Below are 24708 nucleotides of genomic sequence, written 5' to 3'. Positions count from 1 at the left end.
AAATCGAATGAAAGTTCAAACCTTGATATTAAGAGTTTAGTTTTTAAACTAGTTAGACTTGGTTTATTAAAGTTCTGTTTCCATCCGACTGACAGAAGAAGAGACGTCATGAAGAAAGAACGACTTCCACTTTAACGAGCGGTGCCCAATCACACAACTCCTTGAGGCCATGTCGACACAAACAAAGTCACACACACAACCAAACACACACACACACACACACACACACACACACACACACACACAGATGTGAGCCGAGCCTGAAGCAGGGCATCTGTCACTGGTCATCAGAGAAACAGAGAACATTCCTCCTCTAGCAACACACACACACACACACACACACACACACACACACATTACACAGCCACACACACATTCTTTGTCTCGCTGTTACACAAACTGCAAACTAACAGTTAAATCCACTTTCCATGGATCCGAAGACAAAAAAATGTCCTGCCTGCGTCTCCCTCCGTCAGACACACACACACACACAAACACACACACACACAGACACACACTCTCACACACACAGCAGGTAGAAAATTGAAAACAGCTTGAGGTTTTTTTAGCTCTTGGATTCCTGCTCCGCTCGCCTGCTGCAGGAATCCAAACAGAAATAACAAAGTGTTCTGGCTGAGAGGAGACTGAAGATCATACTGAAGTTATTCTGTTTTCATTTCTCAGGTTCAAGTGAATAAAACATGTTGATTAAAAGCTTAAAGTTTTTCTCTGAAGTGTCGACAACAACAACACAAGTCATTTTGATTTCATTCTGTGAAGTGAAGTGAAGCCTCTTTTTTTAAATGTTCAGACAATCACCGCTCTGTGTGTCGGAGGGTTTACTGCACCTGTTCATGTGGCTGCAAGCTGAAGCAACCATTGTTCCTGTGTTAGTGTGTTAGTGTGTGTGTCTGTGTGTGTGTGTGTGTGTGTGTGTGTGTTGTGTTGCAGATGAAAACACCACAGTGGATTCAAACGCTGCAGCATAAAAGCGAACAAAGAGGTCCCATGTAAAATGTTTTTATCAGCCTGTAAGAACTTTAAATGAAAACTAATTCTGTTGCTCTGCAGCGTCTCATGAAGGAAATGATCTCTCTGATGAAACGACTCCACGATAACTCTGATTAGGGTTGCAAAGGGGTGGAAAGTTTCCGGTAAATTTCCGGAAACTTTCCATGGGAAGTTAAGCTCGGGAATTTTGGGAATTTTGAAAAAAAAAAAAAAAAAGCAAATTAAACGCTGAGCAATAAAAACATCATTCAAAACTCTATTTTAAAGATGTATGGAACGTTGAGTTTCAACCCTCCACTGGTCATTCTTCCATCACATGCACAGATAACTCCCAGCATGCTTCACTCTACAGCAGGGCTATTGAGGCCTGCTGTAGAGTGCAGGACTAGTCAGGTAAGTTTCCATGATATTACTGGGAAAATATATTAGCATGCTGATTGAGGATTGTTCATCTGTTCATCTAGACTATTTCCATTCATTTATCCATCAATTGTAAAATATGTTTACAGACGATTCCAATTGTTTGGCTAACTATTTATATCTCTGGCATTGCATTAGTGTTTTTTTACAAACTTTTTTCTCATCTTATTCTACAGAACAATGCCACGTGCACTCTCTCATGTGTGGAGACATTTCACCTCATCCAATGTAGAAGGAAAGGCTGTGTACATTTGCAAATACTGTGCAAAGACCTATGTTAAGAATGACACAACGATGCAGAAGCATATAGTCAAGTGCCCAAAGTTTCCTCAGGGCTCAAATCAGCCTATGACACAACAAAATGTTTATATTTATGTCTGTATATGACAAGGTAAATACAGTTAGTATAAATTACCCACAACATTTCCAGTTTATTCTCGTTTATTCCCGTTAATTCCGTTGGAAAGTTTCCAAGTTTGAATATTCCCGGAATTTTGCAACCCTAACTCTGATTAATAACTCTGCACTCGTTCCCCCCCCCCTCCAGATGTTAGGACATGTTGTGGGTTTGGAACTCGGGGAGTTTCCTCCATGTTTCCACCTCAGGCCTCGGCAGGAAGTGACCTGGACGCCAGAGCGTGTCAGCTCCTTCATCTGCTTCCTCTCTGCTTCCTGTCCAGCGCCTGTGAGCTCCGTGTGGGACGACCTCCATCAGCCGTGTGAATAACAAGGGACGCACGTGTGGATAAATCAAAGTGAAACACACAAATCCAACTATTAACCTGCTTCTGTCGACTTTATTCACTTGGAAACTTCTAAACTGTTTTTGCTGCAGTGGAACTGTAACTCGTTCCTTACACCCGCAGGAAATGATTCCTTACTTTCTTTGTTCCTGGTGAACAAAGCGTCTCTGTGCGACTCCAGCGACACACACACAGAGTTCCTTTCATCAGGCGGATTCACCAGAGCTCAGAACAATGAGCACGAGATCCAGGAGCCGCTGGAACTGAACCAGAGGATTAACTCTCAGTCTGTGATTTCCTCTTCTAACGCTCAGTCAGTGTCTCCTGCTGCTACACCATCACCATGTGTGACACTGCACAGAGAGTGTGTGTCTGTGTGTGTGTCTGTGTGTGTGTGTGTGTGTGAGGAAGAGTCCAGAGCACATGACTGCATTCCATAAAGAGAGAGGGAGGAAGGAAGGGAAAGGAGAGAGAGGTGAGCGAGGGAATGGAAAAGACTCTCAGGCGATGAATCTGATGATCACAGGGTTTGTCTCTGAATGATGTCACAGCTCAATATGATGATTTCTGCACATTTGTCTCAGCGTGTGCAGGAGAACCGAGGAACTTTGTGTCAGGTAAAGATGAGTTTGTCCATTTTGTGCGTCTGTAGAAACATGACGGTGCAACAAGGGGGGGAATAATAATCAGTTAATCCTCCACACGTCAATCTGCATGTTTGAAAAAGAGCTTTTTAGAGGATCTTACTCAACCTCTCATTGTTGGAGAATTTCAAACAGGCTCAGAGTGTTGTTTGAAAGCAGGTATTTAAATATGACTGATTTTAAATAGCTGTTGTTTTGCAAAGAAAGTCACTTTAATGTGTATCTTCAATCTATTCTCATCAATGGAAATCTGTTTGGTTAAATCTACAATCAATGAAATAGGAGGAAGAGTTTAAATTATACAGAGACCATCAGCAAGTTCATCCTCATGGAGGTATCCACGTGTCGAGGTGGAGGTCATCTTCCCCTGGTGGTGACCTCTGACCTCAGCAGAGGAGGAATCATGGGAAGTGGAGTCCCGAAGTGTCTGGAGGGAAGCCCGGGGGGGCGTCTAAGGTTTTAAGCGAGCGTGACAGTCATGAGATGTGATCTGGATGAACAGACTGGAACTGCAGCGAATTCATAAAGGGATATTAGAGAAAAGTCTCTTCTTCTTTTTACTTCTTGTCGAACTCGTGACTTTTCTCGTCTAAGTGATCTTTTTATTCTTTATTCTTCCATGTGTTATTCTTTATTACACAGAAAATGAAATATGCATTATTACTGTTCTGTGGTTTACTGTGTGATTTACTAAACAACTGAAAATCTAATATTCTCCCTCATCTGTGCGATTTCATAAAGGGATATTAGAGAAAAGTCTCTTCTTCTTTTTACTTCTTGTCGAACTCGTCACTTTTCTCGTCCAAGTGATCTTTTTATTCTTAATTCTTCCGTGTGTGTGTGTGTGTGTGCAGTTATTCTGTGTTACACAGAAAATTAAATTTTCTATTATTACTGTTCTGTGGTTTGTGTTTATGTTTGAGTGATTTACTAAACGAGTTGAATTGTTTCATACTTTGCACGTCTGCTATTCTGTGTGTTACACAATCTTCATCTGATGTGCTTCTTCAGATCCTCATGAAAAATGAAAATCTAATATTCTCCCACATTTGTGCTATTTCAGTTGTCTCCAAGTAAACAATCCCTTGTGCTCGGAAAAGAAAAAAACCTACAGATATATCTGTAAACATAATTTAAGATTGAGTGCTGACCCCTCGTGCAAATCCGCACCCCAGGTCTGAGAGTGTAAACGCACCGATGTTCACGTCAATAAGCTGCAGAGACATTTCATCAGAAACCAGACGGGTCATGATCAGAACCATGAGACTCAAACCTGCTCCGGCCTCTGAGCTTCAGCTCCTCTCTGCCTGGAACACGAGAGAACCACTCAGAGACGATTAATCACCTTGATTCCTCTCGTCGATAAACTTCACAGGACCGATAATTATTTCACGAGTGAAATCAATCAGCAACCACCGGTGACCTGCATCATCCAATAAGACGAGATGGCGTCCGGTTGTGTAACGGCGTTTAATCCTCAGCGCTCGTGGAGATCAGCTGGTCTCAGTCTCGTCTCTGGACGGCGTCCAACAGAAGCAGGAACTGGGTTTCTAGACCAAGTCGGGATCTGCCAGCAGCCGATCCACGGCCACACGCCGTAATTATACAATCTCCTCTCGTTAGGAATGACTTTCTTCACGTCCTCCTGTTTATTCTAGCTTGTTGGGGGGGGGGGGTGAGAGAGGAGGGTGCAGCTCAGCGAGGTTTCCTCTGGTCGGACATGTCCCCTCTGTGACCCCTGCTGACCTCTGTGACTCCTGCTGACCTCTGTGACCCGGACATTCACTGTGAACCCACTTCTCGGGGTTCACAGTTTTCAGGCCTCAACAGTTTGACCTGTGATGTCACTGCACGGAGACAAATGCTTCTCACATTTCAATGAGGCTCAGAGTCGGGTGATGAATTCTGCTTTCACTGACTCACACAGAAATATCCCATTGAGAGGAAATACATACAAATACAAAATGTTTTCTGTGCCCTTCATGGATTATTAATGTCATGGAGGATGTTTAAGGCTAAAAACCTCAAACAGCGTCTCACCATCGTGACAGAAACAGAGATTCAAGAGGGTGACTGTGGTGGAAGGTGGGCTGATCAGTGGGCGGGGGGGTGGGGGTCTGCAGGACGGTTTAAACAGATCTCCCCTTGGTCCACGTGCCCTCTCTCTCTCTCCTCCTCTGACACGGCGGTTGAGACAGAAGGACGGAACATACGGACTCTGAGCCGGAGGCTGAGAGAAAGGGATTATGGGAGGTGTTTGAGCAGAAGGCTTCTTGCACTAGAGGACAACAAGGGTCAGGAAAACTGTTTTAAAACGATTTACTCGCATCATAAACATAAATAAATATATATTAGGGCTGGGCAAGTTAACTCGTTTCAATAAATAATCAAACCTGAGTGAATGCGAGATAAAATAATTAATCGAGTTAACTCATCACTTGAATTAACTCGATTAATTATTTTATCTCGCATTCACTCAGGTTTGATTATTTATTGTTTTATTGTGAAAGTCAGGCTTTTATTTTGTGAAAGTCTGTTGCTGACTGCTGCAGAACAGGAAAAAAAGAAAATAATGCTGCAGAACAGGAAAAAATAAAATAATTGGCGGATAAACAATCGAGTTAACTCATCACTTGAGTTAACTCGATTAAAACGAGTTAACTTGCCCAGCCCTAATATATATATATACACATTTCTTCATTACTGGAGAAAAACATCAGCTGCTGCGATGCAAGTTCAATATTTCCAGGTTTCCAGTGAATTTGTCACTCAAATGAAATCCTCAAACATTTTTAAAGGAGCACATGAGGTGAATTTATTGCTTTCATGAGCCTTTGCATCAACACTATATTGTGTTACACTGTTTATATTAGAAAAGGTCCCGTATTTACACTAATATCAACAATATACAAACTCTGGCCTTTGTCTTCGAGCTGCACGTTGTGAATCTGTGGACGTTTCCACTTCTGAGTCCGAGGAGGAAGGAGCAGAGTTTGACTGATGTTCAGTTCAGTCGATTCCACAAACTTCTACAATTATAACTTTGCAATCCTACAAATGTTGCTGCTTCCTCTCGGGAAATAGAAAACAGAGGTTTTATTATAAGCAGGACGACGACAGCTGGTGACCAGGCCGCCTCCGGAAAACTGATGACATCATCTCTTTTAAATCTGGTACAGGAAACTTTGAACTTGATTTTATTCTCTATTCATTTCCATTTGTTCTTTCTGGTAGGTGCTTTATAGCTTTGTTAGGAAAATTGCTGAATAATTAAGTTTATTATTATCGTGATAATACAAAAATAAAAAAAAATACATCAATGGCAACGAGTTGGTGCCAAACGGCCGTTAGAGCCGCGGCTGTTGTGTTTCCCGGAAACAAGGACAACAAACAGCCGGGTAGTGACGACCTAATTCAAGAGCAGACCTCCCTCCCTACAGGTCACACAACAGTGAGACGCACACACACACACACAAGACACACACACACATATTCAATATTGGTGATAAACTCTGTTTTTAATAACCTCTGAGTCTTTTTAGCTGATCTCAGTTCAGCTTCCCTCTCCATCTGGAGCTGACTGCTACAGTTTGTGTCTCTCAGTCAGTTCCTCTCACCAGAGACACACATGTTGTGTTGTGATAAACGAGAGGACACAACTCACACTGGACTCAGGTGTGAGACCTAAACAACACAATAAACCCACGAGTCCTACAGACAGAATGCAGGATTGTTTCTAGAGGACGACGCTGCACCGGACACCTTGATACCAGTTAATCATTGATTTTCATTTTTGTGCATATCAGTAACATATGGTGCAAGGCCAACAGGAAGTCACATTCTGTACCAAAGGGACAGAGGACACGCAGCCCTGACTTCCGTCCAATGCCACAGCGGCCATCTGCTCGGCAGCATTTTCCACACGGGGGGGGGGGGGGGGCAGACGACTACAGCAACGAGCTTTCCCTCCTTAAACGAGACAGAACTTTAGCAGATGCTCCAAAGTGACGGGTTTCTGCCACAGGCGGCTGCGTCAGGAACATGAAATATTCAGCAAAAACCGTCTGGGCCGAGATTTTAAAGAAAATGTTCAGGGAGGAGAGAGAGAAGCAGGGGATGGAAATAATTAGAGCTCAGATTTCTTGAATCTCTTGACAATCCAGAAATAAGAAAGGACCGAGGGAAGAAGAAAGGGATTCCGGTCGCTGAGAAATCAGAGGAAACAAAGAATCTCCATCCTGCAGCTGCTGGTTTTGAATAGAGAGGAAGAGTCACATGGGGGGAAGGAAGCAGAGGAAGAGAGAGAATAGAGGAATAATTGAGACGTCTGGTAATCTGTGATTATCTGTAATACAGTGATACAGTCCACCAGAGAGCAACAGACCTACTGGGTCAACCTCTCTCTTCATCTTCCTTCAATGTAAAAACACTGATTCCAAACAACAGACGCTTGAGAAACATCTTCTTCATCTTCAGCTCATCACCACGACTTGTAAGTGTGCTTCGAAGGAAAGAGTCTGCAGACATCGAGTTCTTATCAGCTGGCATCAGAGCAAGTGTGAGGAAGAGATGGAGTTTATATTCAAAATAAACAAGGGGCTGATATTGAAGAAAAAAACATTAAATCCAATCGTCTCTGATAGTTTTCCTGCAGTTTATAGAGAGTGAACTGAGTCTTAATAAGGATCTCAACTGCAAACAAGTAATAATACTTAATATTATGAGAATAAAGAACCCAGAAAAGGGTTAAGAGGTCAGCGTGGTTCTGTCCGCTCCTTTTTCATCAGGACATTCCCCCTCGGAAATGACACGCAGCCGAAATTTACAACTTTATTTTCATCACATTTCGACTTTATTCTCTAAATCTCTTTTTCCATTAAGGGCCCGAAGTCCGTCGCAGTCTTTTTCCTTTCAGCTTTGATTTCTCTCCTGAAACGAACACTGTAAATGTCTCGTACTAAAAGACGACATTGGTTCTTCAGGGCGGCTTTAAAAATCAATCAATCAATCACATTTTATTTGTATAGCCCATATTCACAAATCCCAGTTTGTCTCACAGGGCTTTAACATGGTGAGACATCCTCTGTCCTTAACCCTCAACAAGAGTCAGGACAAACTACTAAAACCACTTTTAACAGGTGAAGACACGTAGAAACCTCAGAGAGACACATGTGAGGATCCGTCTCCCAGGACGGACACAAGTGACACAGATGTGTAGAGGAGAACATCATCAGGAGAAAGGTTTTAGCAGCAATGATGAGGGGAAACATATTGAAGGATAACTTCAATACTATATGTGAAGCAGTCCTGCTGCATCATAGTCTCTGGTCAGCAGCCAGCAAGAAAACCCTCGTCCTCCATAAACCTCTGTGAGCAGGTTCACGGTTTCTGTTCAGTTCTGTTCTGCACACGAGCTTCCTGCTGTGAAGCGTGTGACCGAACCACCAGCAGGTTAATCCTCTCATCTCTGCCCTGCAGCTCAGTACATCCTGGATTTACACAAATGCCTCGTGTGTGTGTGTGTGTGTGTGTGTGTGTGTGTGTGTGTGAGCGTGTGTGTGTGTGTGTGTGTGTGTACGTACTTAAGCTCAGCTATGAGTTTGTCTTACTCAGCGTAGTATCTGTAAATCTCCTTCACGTTTACACATCTTTACATCGTCCATGTTTCACCAAATGAGGGGAAATAATTATGTATAAATTTGAAGAACAGCAAATTGTTGTCATGAATAAATACGCGGCATTAAAAATATGATTGTTGCTGTTCAAGTTACGAAGCAGCCTTGCCAAAGCTGAACATATAAAATGTACAAACTCTACATGAGCTGAGAAACAATGTCTGTGACGTGTTGTAGTGAATTCAGCACGAACATTTATCCGTAAGCTTCATGTCTTGATAACAGATTCAGTTTTTTAGCCAAGTCACAAAGGAAGAAAATGTAATCTCACCTTAATAAATGCTAAAGATGTTTTAAATCCAAGCAGCAAGATGAAATATCAGGTGATGAAACTCACTCTCATGAGATTTAAAAGTGTTTCATCTGCTGTAAAACACAAGTTTACAGAAACGTCTCTAATGTCTGAGTTTAACATCTTCATCTTCATCTGAGATGAACCTGAACACAGCGTCTGCAGAACTCGATCCAGATGAAAACACAGAATTCCAAGTCCTTCTGGGTGGAAATTGTCTAAATATAGTGGTAAAACTATGAAAACTCTGGGAATGGAACAAACACATAAACAGCGTGACCCCAGTGTGTTTACATGAGAGAGAGGAGGTGTAAACAGCGTGCGGCTGCTCCGGCGTCTCAGTGCGTTCAGAACGTGTTTATACAAAAAGGTTTTCTTGAACGCAGCCCGAACCAAAGTAACCTGAGGTTCCAGAGCTGGATATCACAGAGAATCCACCTCAGGACCTGAAGACCTCCAACCTGCTTCAGATGGAACTTCACTGAGTCCAACTCGTCTTCAGACTTCTCTTCCAGGACAGAACCTTCATCACTTCAACTTCAGACCAGTTCAACTTAGTTCATATCGCAGGAAGGAAAACAGGTCGTCAAAGAACAACAAGACTTTTCCTGCATGAAAGATGTGATTTTGAAAGAGTGAGATCTTTTACAATATAATAAATGACAAAACTTCTATGTGTCTTTGCTTTTCATCGATATAACTTTATATTTAGAGATGTTCTGATACAAGCATCGTTCAGTAAACTTCATCTTAGCTTCTCTTAACTGCTCGATGGTGAGTAACTGTTTTTAGAACCGAACAGAAGACTTCAGTTGGGAGCAGAATCTTGACAGTAAACTTTGATTTGATTTGATTTGAGAATAAAGGAAGTTTTTGTGTTTTCCCAAGTGTATTAATCTGTTCTTTTTCAGTTCTGACTGTTAAACTAGAAACTAAAAGAAGTTCTGTGTTATTCATTCTCTGTATTTGTGTTTCAAAGGGTTTCACCTGAGCCAGGTCATACAACAATGATCGTAGTCATCACTTCATAAAGTAACGTACAGCTGTAAAAATACTCTTTATAACTATAAAAGTTGTTATTTGTAAATGCACTGGTATCAGATCAGTACTAACACAATCAGTATTGTGGAAAATGGTGCCCCTGGTCTAATTATAATATTCAATTTGTTGACTTTTATAAGTTCTTCTTGTTTGATTAGAAAAAAAATGAATGAAGAAGTTCTATGTGCAACAAGCTTACATTTACACACACCTGACTCTGATTCTACCTGACCAACAATCTACACACACACACATAAAGACACACACATAAAGACACACACACTCCCTCCAGCCTGTCTCCTGCCTTCAGACTGTTTTGTCTGGGAGATGAAAAACAAACAGAAATGGAGCCGAGGCTGAAAAGCATGTTAACGTCCCTGAAGCGATGGGGGGGGGGGGGGGCGAGGATCTGATGAGACGCTATCAGACGAGAACACGATGAAACAGAAGCTCACACTCAGACCAACACTGAGATAACAGCTGACACTCGTGGTTTTGCGATGTTACGGGTGTTTTAAAAATAACACACTGCTCCGATGCATGAGGCATTTTACTCAAATCTGGGTCCTGATGAAACGATCAGCAGGTCAACAATCCTCGATATTAAAGACACAATGTTCCAAAAGTCATTTTCAAACACAAACTCCAGAGGATTGTGTTTGCACTTTTATCCAGAAGTCGACTCGCACACGTGATCAACGAGCAGGAGATTCTCCGATCACACGTGTTCATACAGAGGAGGATCCAGTCGACTGTTTTTGCATTTTGCATTTCACTTTTTACATCTTTTATCTTTTATATATTTTTATATAGATATGTTCACGTCCTGGTATATTATACTGTTGTTAAAATGTTTGAAGATCTCTGGGATGGGTGGGATGGGCATGGGGTTATACAAAATGGAAATGAAACTGTCTTTGATTGTATTGTCTACTGCAAATGTGAAATCAATAAAAATGTTTGTATAAAAAAAAAGATATGTTTATGTCTAAATAAATGTTACTTTGTATAAATATTAGAAAAAGTGAGCAAATAAGAAGTAAATAGTGAGTAAATATATATTGTTTTTTTTATAGTTTTTCTTATGTGTGGTGTATTTATTGTGTTTTTATGTTTCTATGTTCATTGTATGCACCAATAACCAGAGAAAATTCCAGGCAGGTGTAAACCTACTTGGCAATAAATACCTTCTGATTCTGATTCTGATTCTGATTCTGATTCTGATTCTGATTCTGAGATCCCGTGTCACCGGCCCTTTCCTCCAAAAGTCTCCTCTACCTTTATGACACCACGTTTTCATCCTGAGATATTTACATTCTTCTTGTTTCCATGTTAGAAACACACCCACTCACTAGCTGAACCAGCGGAGGACCTCCTGCTGTTTCCTCACACACACCTGGTCTGCACATGTGCTTGGACTTGGTCTTCGGGAACAGAAATGAGGAACGTGTTTGTTTGTACAGAGCGGGGGGGGGGGGATCCATCACGAGACCCTTTTTAAAGCCATGCACACAGGCCAATGGTGTGATTGGATCACAACAAATGAAAACCAGGTGTGTACAGACCGAAGCTCTCAGTCAGAAGGTTGTGTTCTTACAGAACCTTCTCCAGATCCAGTGCAGGTCTGAAAGCAGGAGGCTGATATCGAGGAAAAAATATATGAAATCCAATCGTCTCTGATAGTTTTCCTGCAGTTTGTAGAGAGAGAACTGAGTCTTAATAAGGATCTCAACTGCAAAGAAGTAATAATACTCAAAGAAAAGTCTTAATATTATGAGAATAAAGGAAGAACCCACAGAAGGGTTAAGAGGTCAGCGTGGTTCTGTCTGACACTCCACCTCGGAAATGACACACAGCCTAAATTTACAACTTTATTTTCATATTTCAACTTTATTCTCTAAATCTCTTTTTCCCTTTCAGGACCCGAAGTCTTTTTCCTTTCAACTTTGATTTCTCTCCTCTAAACGAACACTGTAAATGTCTCTTGTACTAAAAGACGGCTTTGGTTTCAGGTCTGAAAGCAGAAGTGGAGCCAAAGGACCAGTGGTCATTGTGCATTTCCTATATTTCTTTACCTACAGATCGAAGCTTCATCTGAGTCCATGCTGCTGTCGCCTGGCAACAACGACTTTCCACGTCATAACTCCACCGTCTGAAACTAAAAAGCAGATTTTAACCTTCAGCTGTCGAGGTTAAAACGTTTCATATTTTTCCAATCATCCCCGAGTCAAGAGAGGAAGTGAGAGATGGAAGCTGCAGCAGATCTGAGATCAGCTGGTTCCACACCGAGTTCTTTCCTGAGCTCGACAGGAGAGTTTACAGATCCTGGTCCTCCTCACGTTGTGTTACTGTAGAAAGTCTAGTTGGGACTCACACAACTGGAGTTGGGACTCACACAACTCGACTGCATAACAACAGGAGCAGGACACTTTCTCCTTCAACTCTTCCTGCTGTGTTCTCAGTGTCGGGATAAAGTCTCTGGACAACAGAAGCGTACACCAGGGGGTTCATCAGCACTTTAACAGTCTCACTTACTGACTACCCCCCCCCTCACTAGTTCCCTGGTTATACGAGAAAACAAACCTAAGGGGGGGGGGCGGGCGTAACACAAGACGTTCGCCCCTCTTCTCTTCTCTAAACCGTACAAAGGCTCATTTGAGGCAGCGGAGAAAAGTCAGATTGTTGAAGATTGCACAATGTCAGAGTGAGTGGGGGGGAGGAGGGGGGGGCGTGGAAAGACTTTTTGTTTTGAGCCTGGAAGGAGAGAGATTCCATCTGAACTGTTTCCTTCCATCAGGTTATAACAGTGAGTAAAGGTTGTGGAAGCAACCAAATTAACCAGGTAAAATATTAAATATGAAGGAGACGAGCAGAAGAAACTTCACACTTTACATACAAAGTCACACTTGATGAATTAGAAGGTAAATAGACATTAAAATGGTCAAATATTTGATGCTTCTGTTGAGTTTTATCGTGAAACTCCGGCTGCACACGAACAATAAGAGATGAAAACACAACCTCCGAACAGTTTTAAATGTTAGCGACGACAATCTGAGGTTTAATCCTGAATCTAAAACTCTGAATGACGTAAAAGTCAGATTCTGAAACTTCTCATTCTAGTTCTAGAAAAACAAATCCTGTTCAATCCGACTTTCATCAGGAAACTTTGTGAAGACAACAGCAGGCGGAGTCTCAGTGTTTTTCTGCAGCTGACGGACGTGTTCACTGAACTTGTGACATTTCAGTTACCAGACCCCCCCCCCCCCTCACCAGACTCCCCCCGACACAGAACGGCCTTTGTTCTTTTGAGCTTTAAGCTGAATTGTAAACGAGCAGCTTTATTATCCACACGAGCAGTTTGTGCAAAGTCATTTTCACGACTCGCGTCCGTGTTGATTACGCCGAGATAAATCTACCCCCCCCCTCCCTCCACCCCCCCGGTCATGGAGCCCAGCCAAACGCATTAAAATGCAAATTGAGTTCTCTGCTGAAAAAGCATCAACGGCCAAAAAGGTGAAATTCAAAAGTTTACAAACCTGGAATGATATTTACTTAAAGACCAGAAGAAGACAACAAAATCCAAACAGCTCCTGAAGTGTGATCAAGGATACGTCTATATATTTGTTATAAGAAAATGAATAACTATGATAGAAAACCAAAGATGCTGTTGTCGGGGCGAGTGTGTAGCATCGGGAGTTCGATTCCAGTCGCTCAGACTCCAGTGAAACGCCCGGAGACGAGATGGTTTCATTTCTGTTCCGTCGTCCATCTTCTTCTTCTTCTTCACTCTCACCTTGTTAGTGTTGGTGCCTCCGAGGAACTCAACACCACAGAGTTAATGAGGCAGTTGTGTATGATCAGCACCTGGCGTGTGTGTGTGTGTGTGTGTGTGTGTGTGTGTGTGTGTGTGAGTGTGGGTGTGTTTCCATTTGTCATGTGCAGAGACAATTTTATTTACATATGTAACGCCATCTGGAGAAGTGTAAACCTGCGACGCCCCACGGAGCCGCACTTCAGTGATCCCATCATGTCCAGGGGAAGCGACACGGCTTATATACAGAGAGGAGAGACTCCGCCCCCTGATCCGAGCTCAGACTCCGCCCCTGGTCCGAGCTCAGACTCCGCCCCTGATCCGTGCTCAGACTCCGCCCCCTGATCCGAGACGAGAGACTTGTCTCCAGGACGGACGCTGGACTCTCTCTCCGTCCCTCTAGGGCTCTCGTACAGTCGGAGGCTTCCTGTGAGTCGGTGACAGCTTCCTCTCCTCCTGCAGGCCACGCCTCTTCGCGTGAATCTGTATGAGGAGTGAGGCGTTTGTGTTTTAAAGCGTTAACACTCGTTTACTCGATCTCTCACAAAAGTCTCTTCATGCCCAGCGTGAGTCTGGTCTTGTTTTGGAAGCTGCTCAATGAAACCTGGTCCACGTAGAACTGCAGCTAATCTGCCAGGCTGCTTTTCCTGGCAGATTGCCCCCCCGCCCGCCCGCCCAACATACCGGGAGACAAATGAGCCGCCGAGCTCTCTCCACCCGTCCAGGCCTAGGCTCCACCCGGCTGTGGCGTTGTTCACGTCCACAACACAACGCTCCTCTGATCCGTCCTCTCGTGTCTCTGAAAGCCAACAAGGCTCTAATCTGCAAAGTGGTTTAAACCGGTTTGGAGAAGGTCTTCAAGGATGAGGGCAATTTTAAGCAGATTCCCGGGATAAGATTTGCGTAGCGACACAGATGGAATTCATCACTTGTTCTCGCTCTGTCTTCCCCTGGGAGCCGCGGTATTTAAAACCTACAATAAGCAAATAAAAAAACTGTGGCAACGACTTTCTGACACTCGGGTTCGTCGTCTAATTCCGAAGCTCAGAAAGCAGAAGATATGTTTCTGCTCTGATCGATATCTCCTGGGTTTGGACCAAGTTTCAAACTGTCTGTGAACACGTCTAGAACATGGCTAATCACACACTTCCTCTTCTTCTCGGTGACCGACAATGAAAGTGACGGAGGTTTTATCAACAAAAGCTGAGAATCATCATTCTGCAGATCTGTGATTAATCCCATTTTCATTCAGGTCAGATTTGAGATTCTGTTATTTCCTCATCGACATAAATGGAGTGGAGAGAATCATGGAAACAGCCGTTTGCATGTGTGTATACGTTCCCGTCTTTAAGAGGCTTGTTTATCTAATTTAACCTGTGTCACCAAAGGGACGGTTTACATAAGGAGAGCATCTTGCTCAAGGGCACCTCAACAGGCCCGACTCTGTGTTTACTCCTCGTCGGATCAGAGGAAACTGAATTGAAGCCGTTTCTAACATGAGCTGCACGGAGAAGAATGCTGACAGCGAGTGAGTCACAGAGCAGCCGGGTTTGATGAAGAGAGTTTCCACACAGGGAGAGGACCAGGAGGAGAGAGAGAGAGAGAGAGAGAGAGAGAGAGAGAGAGAGAGAGAGAGAGAGAGAGAGAGAGAGAGAGAGAGACTGTGCTGTTGATGGCAGGTCTTCATAGTCGAGGGAAGAGAGAGAGAGAGAGAGAGAGAGAGAGAGAGAGAGAGAGAGAGAGAGAGAGAGAGAGAGAGAGAGAGAGAGAGAGAGACTGTGCTGTTGATGGCAGGTCTTCAGAGTCGAGGGAAGAGAGAGAGAGAGAGAGAGAGAGAGAGAGAGAGAGAGAGACTGTGCTGCTGATGGCAGGTCTTCAGAGTCGAGGGAAGAGAGAGAGAGAGAGAGACAGAGACAGAGAGAGAGACAGAGACAGAGACAGAGAGACAGAGAGACAGAGAGACTGTGCTGTTGATGGCAGGTCTTCAGAGTCGAGGGAAGAGAGAGAGAGAGAGAGAGAGAGAGAGAGAGAGAGAGAGAGAGACAGAGAGAGAGAGATTTCTGTTTTTACATTTTGCATTCTGCAGAATAAAGTCGAAATATTCAGGATAAAGTCGGATTTTCTACTTTTGAACTTTTATGAATACATTAAACTACTCACATTAGAGCGCCTCTTCCAAATATGTGGTTAAGATGAATTAATTAACAACAAAACAGTTTCCAAAAGTGAAGCCAAAGTGTCATGATCAGCCCCTGGTGGCTGGTTGCAGTATGGGCATAACCCTGCCTCCTCCATGTTTGCAGATGGGACATGGACCAAACCAAAAAAACAATCAAAGAACATATCCAATTAATTTTTTCCAAAGATATTTGTTATCACATTGATGCATGTGCAAGTGTTTCTGATAAGTTGGGATGTAATTGGTTAATCGACGGCTGAGGCTGTTTGATTTGAATGGCTGGGTCCCAATGGTTCCATCGGTGCAAGATGGCAGCGTTTGTATAGATCCAGGACATTTTAGCTTCAATTCATGACAGTTGGAGGAAGTGGAGACATGTGTTCCATCTTTAATAACAGTCCATGGTCCAGGGCGGCTTTATTCTCAATATGCAAAAGGTAGAAAAGCCTCCTCCTCTTATTTGTCTGCCTGGTCGTGGTCACTGGGACAGAACAGCACGGACGGAATCAAAGAATGTCCCGGCAGTAAGATGCATAAATAACAAATAAACCCAGTGAACGTTCAGCGATGCTGTTGCCAAACTCAGATGGAATCCGTCGGCCGTCGGCCAAACACATCGATCACACCGGAGCTCCGGATCTAATAAATCCGGTTTAAACGGATTAAAAGTCTCATCGTCCGACTCAGGCTGACGACAGAAGAAAAGCCCTGAAGCCCGACTTCAGCAGAATCCAGCAGCCCCCCCTCCCCTCTCTCTCCTCCCCTGGGTGGGGGGGGGGGGACTGTGTCACCCTTGGGGATCATTAATTGTCAGTATTGTTCTCCAGGGAGCTGCAGACACAACACTTGGCTCAACGATGATGAGTAACGGAGCTGGAAGAGGAAGGAAAGGCCCCGACTTTAGAAGTAGTTTCATAAGTTAGTGATCAGTGAGGGGTCAGGGGTCAGAGGTCACCGAGTCAGAGCTGGAGCCGTAAAACAACCGGCGGGACGGCGAGCAGAGGACGAGCATATTTGTGGCGTGCGTTTGACAAGAGAAGGAAAAAGGGGAGTGTCAGATTCATTCTGTTCCCAGTGAGAAGCAGAGGAGTCGCTGCTTCTCTTCAGAACTCGACGTGGCGAAGAGAGAAGCAAACAGACAGGAGACGACTGAAAGTGCCCGTCTCAGCGGCTTGATGAAGCAATCTGGCAGAGCACCCCCCCGCCCGCCTCCTGCAGGCTCCCCCAAATCCTCCCTTCCTCCCTCCCTCCCTCCCTCCTGCCGCTCCGGTGATGACATCACCTCCCTGAGAAGCAGCATGGCAGTTGCATGCGGTCGTTGGGAATGTTTTCCAGCAGCAGTTACATTATTTCAAGCTGTCACATCAGAGCGTTTCCACGACGACTGACTTCATGTGTTGTAATTCTCTCATTTCAGCAGAAAGGGAACGAAACTCTAACGATTGAAGCTGCGAGCGACGGAGAGAAAACACATTTCACAAGTAGAGAGAATCTCCAGTGAGGATATTTATGCCAATCTTAGGATCACTACTGTTCAACATGGAGTTTGTCATCCAGTTTGTCCTCTAAAGCCCGATGTCCCGATGTCCTGTTGTGTTACCACGATGTGAAGTGTGTGTGTCTGTCAGTGTGTGGTGTTGATCAGATTTCCTCATCCCTGGAGAACATGGATCCACCACCAACGGAACCATAGGACTGTAACTATGTGGAGCTCTGAACTACATTATTTACTGTGTCATTGCGGTATTTCTCCTATGCACCAACTTTTTTTTTGTTTTTTGTTTTCTCTTTGAGTGGGGGGGAATTATTTTATTAAGTTTATTTATTTAATTAGTTTTATTTCATTTGTGTGTATTTTTTTATTTCGTTGCTCTGCATCTTCTCTTGCATTGTGAAAATATTTGGAAAAATAAAATATTCTGACGGAGAGAAAACACATCAGAAATCTGAGTGAGAATCTCCACTGAGGATATTTCTGCCAATCTTAGGATCACTATTGTTCAACATCCAGTTTGTCCTCTAAAGCCCGATTTCCCGATGTCCTGTTGTGTTACCACGATGTGAAGTGTGTGTGTCTGTCAGTCTGTGGTGTTGACCAGATTTCCTCATCCCTGGAGAACATGGATCCACCACCAACGGAACCATAGGACTGTAACTATTTGGAGCTCTGAATTACATTATTTACTGTGTCATTGCAGTATTTCTCTATGATGTGTCATCCTATGCACCAACTTTTGTTTGTTTTGTTTTTTGTTTTCTCTTTGAGTGGGGGGGAATTATTTTATTTTATTTATTTATTTAATTAGTTTTATTTCATCTGTGTGTAATTTTTTTTTTTTGTAATGTAATTTTCTGTAATGTTTAATGTAGAGTGCTCTGTATGATCTGCATGTTCTCTTGCATTGTGAAAATATTTGGAAAAATAAAATATTCTAAAAAAAAAAATAAAAAAAGATATCCTCATCCTGACACTTTTCCCAGAAAGCTCTTTTCTGAGCCCGACCTCATGAAGCCTGAACCTGAGACTCTGAGCTGCAGCAGACTGGGATTGTGAAGTCTGCTCATTAACTGCTGATCCTGCAGGAAAATACAACTTACTTTTCTATTTTTACGGCGAACCCAAGCTCGCTGAAGCCAATTAGAAGCTGCAGTGACAGACACGAGAGGCTGAGCTAATGCAAATGCAGATTTGGGGGGGTGGGGGGGGGTAGATGGAGCTGTCTTTACACTGAACATCCAAAAGGGTTTTTCCAGATTGCCTGAGCGATGCCATGTCCATTCAGGAAGAAGTGTGGTGACGTCCCTGAAAAGCTTTCTCACGTCGAGGTTAAAAGCTCCAGCGGCAAACAAATCTCACTTTATCAACTTTGTTTATAACGGAGTCAGAGAAAGTTTATTTTGCTTAAACCGGTGAAAATCTCAAGCTCATGTTGTGATTCTGCTTCAGTTCAGTGAAGGATTGTGTTTGACAGATGATTATGAAAGTCGAGCTCAAGCGAATGCAGCCTTATGCATCTTAGGAATCGTTGCCAATTTTTAAAAACAATATACATCGATCGATATATCAGAAATCATTGACTCAGCGATATCGCTCGGCTTCTAAAAACGGACTCATTTCATTTATAGAAAACAAAGCATCACAGTCATGTTTCCTACAGAACTGATTTGCTGCAGCGGTGGTCTTACAGAAGAATAACTTTTAGATGACAGGTTTAATAAAGAGGAAGAAGAGGGACGAAGAGATGAGCAGGTGTTGTTGTTTGTGGATAAAGACGAAGATGCATCGATGAACCTTATTTTGTTTCCTCAGTTTTCTGAGTGAGTTTTAAGAATCAAGGGCTTTAAAAACCCCGTTAAAAATTAAACAAGCTTTTTGTCTCTTAGTGAAAGAAAACCACTGCAGTCTCCCATCACTGCTCCAACGACACCAAATATAAATGTGTGGTTCTGCTGTGCGATGGAACAAGGCAGGACAGAGGCGAGCCAATAACATCGCTATGGCAACTGCAGGTCCAGAGTTGACACGTCAGGACGCAGGAGCAGACAAGGAGACCGCAGGACGCAGGACAACGAGCACAGACATAACACGACTGATCCTCAGTGGCTCCAGATGTTTCCACTGCAGGAAACATCTTCATCTTTTAATGTAACACTGAATTACTCTGAGAAAGAAGAGTGTTCACAATAAATCAAATGAATTCTAATAGTTACATGAACATGAACCATAAGAAGAGAATCTGCAGAACGGGCCGGAGTAAACATTGAGAACATAATCTCAACTCAAGGTTTCGAGCAAAACTCACTTTTAACACTTTGAACGAGACCAATCATGAGGAATTCAACGACAAACTCAACACAACTAATCAAACTTACTGAAAAATATTGTCTGTGTCCTGTACAATAAAAACTCACCGAAACCAGTTAATCCACAAATTGAGTTTAAAGTGAGTAAATACTTGTTTTTACAGAATATTCTCTACTGAATACTTGTGTTGATGAGGTTTCTAACACGTGACGTGAAACTGGAAGAACACAAATATCTCTGGATGAAGAAGAGGAGCCGTACACGTAAAGGACGAAGACGTCAACTTGGAAACACGAGCAAGCGGTGTCTCATCATGTGACTTCTCATATTCCTTCATCCGTCTCATTTAGAGAAATCAAACCCAATCTGACATAAGAGAGAAGGAGGAGGAGCCTCAGCTCTGGAGCCAGACCATCAGTCACAGCTGATTTCCAGGAAATCAGCGAGTATTCATTCACAGTGTCTCTGATAAGGTAAGTGTGTGTGTCTGTGTGTGTGTGTCTGTGTGCTTTTGATAACCTCTGTTGCTATGTTACGATCCAAAGGTCGGGCCGCACCCGGTTTTAATCATGGCCGCCCACAGCAGCCATCAGCACCTGTCGCCTCACACAGTATGAAGCCGTCAGTTTGCTCCAGTCAGTTTCAAACAGATTTCCATTTATTTTTCTTGCAGAGATTGTGCAAATTTGTCTGTGACTTTGACCTTTGACATTCAACTTCCAAATTATAATAAAAAAACGTGCTTTGTGAGGTCACAGCAACTTTGACCTTTGACCCTGAAAATCCAATCAGATCATCCTTGAGTCCAACTGAGCGTCTCTACCTAACGTGAGGAGTTTCCATCACGGTGCTCCTGAGATATTATGTTCACAAGGATGAGAGGGAGGATGGGCGGGCGAAAGCTGAACGCACAACGCCTCCGGCCACTAGGGGTCACCGGTGCGGAACCATTAAAAGTTCACTAATGAAACCTGATGAACTGAGATGACTCCGGTTTGGGGAGATCGAGCTCGGATCCACAGCAGCTCGCAGAGCAGAGCTCCGCCGGGGAAATGATAGAGGGAAGCTGGAGGAGTGAACACAAAGACCTTTCAGGAGAGAGAGGGAGAGAGAGAGAGAGAGAGAGAGAGAGGGAGAGAGAGAGAGAGCTTTAAAATAACAGAGGAATCTTATCAAGACCAGATGTGAGAACAGGAAGAGAGAGGGAAAGCTACAGAGCTGTGAAGGAGGTTCTCCCTCTCGACTTCAATCCAAGCCTGAATACATATATATATCTGAAACTAAAGAAAGTCAACTCTACGACTCGTGTTAGCATGTGTCACGTCATGTTTTTGTTTTCTCTGAGGTTGTTCCTCGGCGTGAACATCACTGAGGTCTTCAAACAGAACCACGGTGAAGAAAGCTCGTCAGGAGACTGAGGCCCGGACGCCAGAATCCTCACAAAGTACCGGAGAACCATCAGGAGCTGCTTCACAGTCTGGTGACTGATCTGCTCACAGCAGCAAATCACTGCAGACAGCGAGAGACGAGTCCAGGACGTTTACCACCAGCGGCGTCTGCGGAAGCACCACAGCATCATGAAGGACCACAACCTCATGAAGGACCACAACCTCATGAAGGACCACAACATCATGAAGCACCACAACATCATGAAGCACCACAACCTCATGAAGGACCACAACATCATGAAGCACCACAACATCATGAAGCAACACAACATCATGAAGGACCACAGCCCAACAACATGAAGCACCACAACATCATGAAGGACCACAGCCCAACATCATGAAGGACCACAACATCATGAAGGACCACAACATCATGAAGCACCACAACCTCATGAAGCACCACAACATCATGAAGGACCACAACATCATGAAGCACCACAACCTCATGAAGCACCACAACATCATGAAGGACCACAACATCATGAAGCACCACAACCTCATGAAGCACCACAGCATCATGAAGGACCACAACATCATGAAGGACCACAACATCATGAAGGACCACAACATCATGAAGGACCACAACATCATGAAGGACCACAGCCTTCCAGACGCTTCCCTCTGTCACCAGCTGGCAGGAGATCCAGGACCAGGCTGAAGCTCCAGGTTCCTGGAGCCTCTACACATCTGCACTCCTGCTGGTTTGCACTTTGTTTGTAAAAATGTGAAACAACTGGTGCAACAACTCACACACAATCCAACGTCACACTGCACCTCTGATTGTGTAGCTGTACTTTTTGTACATTAATCTCTGTCTCCATTACGATTATTTAACCGTTGCACTGCTGAGCGGTTTCCTCCAAAATTAAATCAAGATAGATATTAAACTTGGAAGTTGAACTATGCAGCACGACAAGGAAGCAACCAGATGCATCAGGTCGAGTGGGGTTAGTTCTGTGTGTGTGTGTGTGTGTGTCTGTGTGTGTGTGTGTGCTTGTGTGTGTCTGTGTGTGTCTGTGTGTGTGTGTAATCTGCAGTGTGTTGACAGCTTGTTATCTGGGCCGGACTGCAGAGCTTAATATTCCGCCAGCGCCCGATTAGTTCAGGACAACCTGTCGTCCTGCCGCGGCAGCGAGGACGAGCGGACGGACGGTTACCACGGCGACGGGTGTTCCTCCATCACTGTGAGGACCTGTCAATCAAAGATGGCGTCTGGCGTCTTCTCTACGAAACACAATGTGATGACAAAACCTTTGTTTGATCAGGTGTTTGTAACTTGATGATATAAGAAGAAGGTGAAGCATCGTGAGCTGCCGGCTCCCGCTCAGTCTGAGGTGAAAGGCATTCTGGGAAACATCGTTGGAACTCGCGAGTAGCATCAAAGACAGCGGCGGCGAGCAATCAAGTTAGCATGAAAGATTGGTCGTTGGTTTGAAATCTCAAACCAGCGCCCGACCCGGCCCATGAGCCAAAAGGTCGGAGGTCAAGTGGAATTTAACTAATTTCCACTTTTTGACCTTTAGATAATTATCGGAAGCGTTTTTTGTTTGTAAACCTTCTTCCTGTGTGGAAGCTTCTCCCGTCTCCTCGTTGGTAACGGACCTGTAGTTCCACAGGAGGTTACTGCCTTGCTCAGGGGCACGTGCTCCACATGAGGTCGTGATTCTCATTTTCTGCCACCATCTCCCCCCCCCATTTCCACGGGGATTATGCGTGGAAATCTCAAAATTAGGTCAAATTAAGTCTTGGGGAAGCAGGGAAAGCTTTGCATTCACCGCCAACGCCAACGCCGCTACCGCCGCCATCGTGCGTTTACATCATCAGCTCAGCACGTACATAATGCACCGGGGCGTCTGACCCCATTTCCCTCAGACGCACTTGTTTACAGCGGTTTACAATAAGAGAAGAAGAAGAGAATGTGTGTCAACCTTCTTCCCATCCCCTCCTCCTCCTCCTCCTCCTCCTCTGCAGCAGTGGAAACGTTAGAATGCGACGTGTGCCTTTGCAGTCAGCTGTTTGAAATCTCTTCCCCTCTCTCTCTGTCTCTCGCTCGTCCCTTCCTCCACACACGAGCCGGGTGAAGCCTCCAGACTCAGAGCAGCTGAAACCTGATCCTCAGATCCTCAGATCCTGAGATCCACTGCAGCCGTGTGACGTATCAATCAGAGACAGAGGAGGAGGATGTTGCTGTTGATGAGAGAATCGATACCCAGGCTGCAGATGTGTGATCATGATGATGATGATGATGATGATGATGATGATGATGATGATGATGATGATGATGATGATGATGATGATGATGATGATGATGCTCTGGTGTTATGGACAGAAAGCTGGAATATAAAGGAGATCATTCTTCCTGCAGCGTGTCATGTGAAGACTCTGGTCTGGCAGCAGCTGCTCTGCAGGAGGAGCTGGACGGGGTTTTCCAAGATGACAGAGAGGAACTCGACCCACGACAACTTGGCATTGACGGATAAATCCCTGCTCAGTGTAAACTCACTGTATGATGCAGATTATCTATCATGACATGTAATAACAGAAAGATTAGACAAACACACAGAGAGGAAGCAGTGGCAATAACCAGATAATTTAAATAAAAGCTGAATATTTGCAGGTTTCAGCTTCTGAATGTCAAGATTCTGTGATTACATAACTATAACCTGAGTATAATGGATCAAAACAAGACCATTTCTAACACTTAATTAGTGATAAATTAACTTTTGGTGCATTGTGTCTGTTTTGAGAGACATTATATAGAGTAAGGAACAATTCAGAGTAAACACATTCCATAGATTATGAATAATAATGATAATAACCAACAGTTGCAGCCGTTATGTTGACACTGCAACACTTTGATTGGTGCATTTCTTCCTTTGTGTTTCTTTTCTTTACATTATGTCCACGAGGTTTAATTTTCTCAGGTGTCGTAGATTTGCTGCAGTTTAAATTCACTTTGTGGTTTTTAGTTTTCACCACTGAAACAGTTTCAATGTTGTGTTTGTGCAAAGATGTTCCACGACAACAATGTGAGAAAAGCATAAGAACACTGCAGTCTTTCCGACACACAACTCCACAGCTCCACAACTCCATAGCACCACAACACCACAACTCCAGAACTCTATTGCAACACAACTCCACAATCCCCCCTCCAAAAACACACAAAAATACAAAACAATAAAACACCACAACACCAGAAACAACAAAAACAACAAAACTACAAAAACAATAAAACCACCTTAAGACTAAAGACACAAACAATTTCCATAAATGCCAGAAACACCAGAACTCAGCTTCTGCATCCACATCACAGCCTCATTAACCAAACTGTTAATTATGGCAACGTGTGTGTGTGTGTGTGTGTGTGTGTGTGTGTGTGTGTGAATGCGTGTGCGTGTGAATGCGTGTGCGTGTTAAACTTGTGGCAGCTCCACACTTCCAGACTCTGGACCGGCTCGCCCTGCCCTCGGTGGCCGGCCAGCAGCGACTCAAACCCCGCAGAGCAGCAGCACCGGAGCCGGGCGGAGCCTCCGGAGCTCAGCGGTGAATCAGGCACTCACCCTCGGATAACTCCAGCTCCAGCTCGGCCAGTTTGGCCCGCATCTCCGCAGGAAGCGGCACCGGCTCCCGGTCCGCCAT

At 43.9% G+C, this 24708-nt stretch overlaps 1 protein-coding gene across 1 annotated transcript in view; it reads right to left on the bottom strand.

Moving 5' to 3' along the window:
* The window catches only part of LOC133017917 (disco-interacting protein 2 homolog C-like), a 103252-nt gene extending 78544 nt beyond the window's left edge, over window positions 1–24708 (bottom strand). The window contains exon 1 of the mRNA XM_061084170.1: window positions 24630–24708. Coding sequence (XP_060940153.1) covers window positions 24630–24708 — 79 coding nt within the window. The remainder of the gene's footprint in view (window positions 1–24629) is intronic.

This window comes from Limanda limanda, chromosome 13 (assembly GCF_963576545.1).
Source record: "Limanda limanda chromosome 13, fLimLim1.1, whole genome shotgun sequence".
Lineage (NCBI taxonomy): Eukaryota > Metazoa > Chordata > Actinopteri > Pleuronectiformes > Pleuronectidae > Limanda > Limanda limanda.
Note: the sequence above shows the minus strand (reverse complement) of the source record. Positions and strands in the feature narration are given on the sequence as shown.